We start from the raw sequence: 2,899 nt of genomic DNA on the forward strand, positions 1-2,899 counted from the left end.
GGATATAGCTCGCTAGCAGCCTCGCACCGAGGACCTATCCACGTCATCATTTACCCAGAATGCTTTGTGTGTAAATAAAATGGCGCCGTCCGTGTTAAAACATATTTTTAAAAATTTACAAAACTAAACATCCTACAGTACTTTTACAGTTTTTATTTTACAGTTAAAATAAATGTTTATCAAATAAAGTCTAATGTTACAACTAATCAGGGATCCGTTTAAGTAACTGAGCTGTTTAGTTGGATAGCTCAGAATTAATGTCTGAAAATAAGCTGCTTTAAAGTCATTATCCACCATAAACTAAATCTGTTTTAATGCAGCTACTCACTAGAAACTCATCAGTGAGTAAACTTTATTARTTTTACTTTTAATAATATTTCTGTATTTATTTCAGATTTAGTCAGTCGTACACTTAGTTCTTATCAATGTTTAAAAGAGGAYGTGTTAAAACACTGTWTAGTCAAAGTTAAACAYGAAACATCAAAGTTCATTACAAYTGGCCCTTTGAGGGCCACCATGGGTGAAAATGAGTTTGACACGCCTGCACCATCTTCTCATGCAAACACACATGAGCAACTTCCTGTGAATTTGTCCAACATCAAAAACTAAATGTGCAGTCACTTCTACTCTTTTCTTCTTCTTCCTTGTGGTTGCCATAAAAAAAGAATCAAGGCTTCATGAAGAGAGGAAGAYGGGGACAGACTGATGGAGAATCTGAGCGGGACAAGAGCAGGGGAAAAGGAGACCGGCGTATGATCTCAAGATCTAATAAAAAACAGACCTCACCCAGTCCCCTGTTCCTCCAACAGAGAAACTAAATTCCCATGTGCAGACAGTTTACCACCCCCCCTCCCTTTTTTTGCTCTCTCTCTCTCCCTCTCTCCCCCTCATGCACTTCTCAGCATCAGAGATGAACAAGCAATGGCTGATTGGGCGCTGATGATAACATATTGAATAGCAGATTCAACATGAGGTCAGCCAGAAAACCTGCCAGCCGCTCGCTTTTTGTTAGACAAAACTGATGAGAGCCACATGGATCTCTTTTTTTATTTTTACTTCACAGTTCATGAAGGCATGGCAGCAAAACTGTGATKATTTTCAAACTGAGTGACATCATCTAGAGATAACTCCTGTATCTGAAAAGCCACCGAACAACGCCAGCAGTGACGTCACAGCACTTGTCTCATCTTAAAACAGTTACTCTCACAGTGAGGCTGTGTTAGTTGGCAGGAAGTGTGCATCACATAATCCTTTTAGATCCATCAGATTAAAAAAAAAGTTTTAAAAAGTTTCAGGTAACTCACTGGAGTTGTCAAAAGGAATCGGTCTGCAGCTATCAGGCAGTCCGGGCCAGGGGCAGTAATAGACAGCTCCAGCCTCCACTATGCCTGGCTGGGAGGTGTTGGCTTTAGGGGCCCCCACCAGCACACTGATTCTAGTGGATGAAAGGAAACAGACAAAAGATAATAAGCAAATTAATTATTTTTGCTCCACTACACGGATCACATATTATTTACTTTTATAAACAATTAGAAAAATACATTTTGGCAGATTAAATAAGTGATCCAGCCCTGATGGTTCCACTCACGTGTTTCTGTCGGTGGACGCTTGATAGAAGTCCACAGAATAACCGAAATAACTGCCTCCGGGTCCCCTGTAAACCGTAGGATGCTCTGCGTAAAGGTTAAAACTCCAAACCCCGTTTGGCGCCAGCCAGAGCGCAGAGAGCACCCCCAGCAGAAACAGCCCAGCAGAGGAGGCGCAGTCCCATCCACGCTCCATCCTCACGGCCAGAGAGCTGCGCAGCATTCCTCAAGAAATTACAGTAAAAACGGGGGTCCCCGTGTGCAGGTGAGTGAAGTTTACCCCGGTTTGGAGAGCGCAAACTGGCCGCATGCGCGCGCTTCTGCAGCGCAACCCAGCACCCAGAGACTCCTGCCGTCCTGACACCCCTCCGACCACCAGGTCTGCCCCAGAGGCTCCGATAGGAGACTGAACTGCCGCGCCCCCCCCCACTCTGCACAAAACTTTACCCCAACACACACACACACACAGATTTACAAGGCGCGCAAAGAGGATGGCGCGTCACCGCTCCTTTTATGGCACAACCTCTCTCTCTCTCTCTCTCTCTCTCTCTCTCTCTCTCTCTCTCTCTCTCTCTCTGAAAAGATATCACGTGCACGCGCGTCATTAGTATATGAAACACCTTTCAGAGCTTTTTTTCCTCCACTTTTTACAAGCTGTTAAACAGGGTTGTGTTTCCTTCCGTTGAGAATAAYGTCTTGTAATTATGTCAGTAATCATTATGTGGGCTAACAGCAGAAACCTCTCAAGTCTGTGAGCGTAAGAGGATAAATGCTTCTTATCTAACCTCTCAAATCTATCTTTTTTTAAAATTAATTTTATTCAAACACAGCCTGAGCGCCTAAGTGATGGATTAGCAGTGACGTGGTGTGTTTCCTGTCAAAAGCAAAGATAAAAACAGCTGAGAAGGTGAGCTCAGCAGGAAAAACAAAAAACAGGCCTTGACCTGCCAGGTGGAGACCTTCACCCAYCAGCCTGCTGCTTGTGATCCATCCCTCCTGTCCTCTGGCTTTTTCATGTCAACAGACTCAGTCCACAACGTCTAGACCTCTTAACTGATGCTTTTTGTGTCTGAACAGSACAGGTTCTGGTCGTCCTCAGCTGTTCCTTTGCAGATCTAAAAGGAAAAGAGAGGAAAGGCTACAGAACACAAGCAGTCGAGATCAGGCACAGCAGTATGGGGTACAATTTGTAAAGTTACACAGCCAAAAATTAACACCAATATTTTTGTTTTATTTAGACTTTTATAAGAAAAAAAGAACATATTTATTTTTCAAAGTCGGTTTTTCACCAAATGATTTATACATTTATAAAT

General features: G+C 43.1%; 1 protein-coding gene across 1 annotated transcript in view; it reads right to left on the bottom strand.

Moving 5' to 3' along the window:
- itga8 (integrin, alpha 8) overlaps positions 1-2,156 on the bottom strand; it is a gene marked incomplete at its 3' end in the record, with an annotated part of 60,744 nt that extends 58,588 nt beyond the window's left edge. The window contains 2 exon segments of the mRNA XM_014024916.1: positions 1,305-1,435; positions 1,589-2,156. Coding sequence (XP_013880370.1) covers positions 1,305-1,435; positions 1,589-1,809 — 352 coding nt within the window.
- Positions 2,157-2,899: the final 743 nt, after the last annotated feature.

This window comes from Austrofundulus limnaeus, unplaced genomic scaffold (assembly GCF_001266775.1).
Source record: "Austrofundulus limnaeus strain Quisiro unplaced genomic scaffold, Austrofundulus_limnaeus-1.0 Scaffold446, whole genome shotgun sequence".
Lineage (NCBI taxonomy): Eukaryota > Metazoa > Chordata > Actinopteri > Cyprinodontiformes > Rivulidae > Austrofundulus > Austrofundulus limnaeus.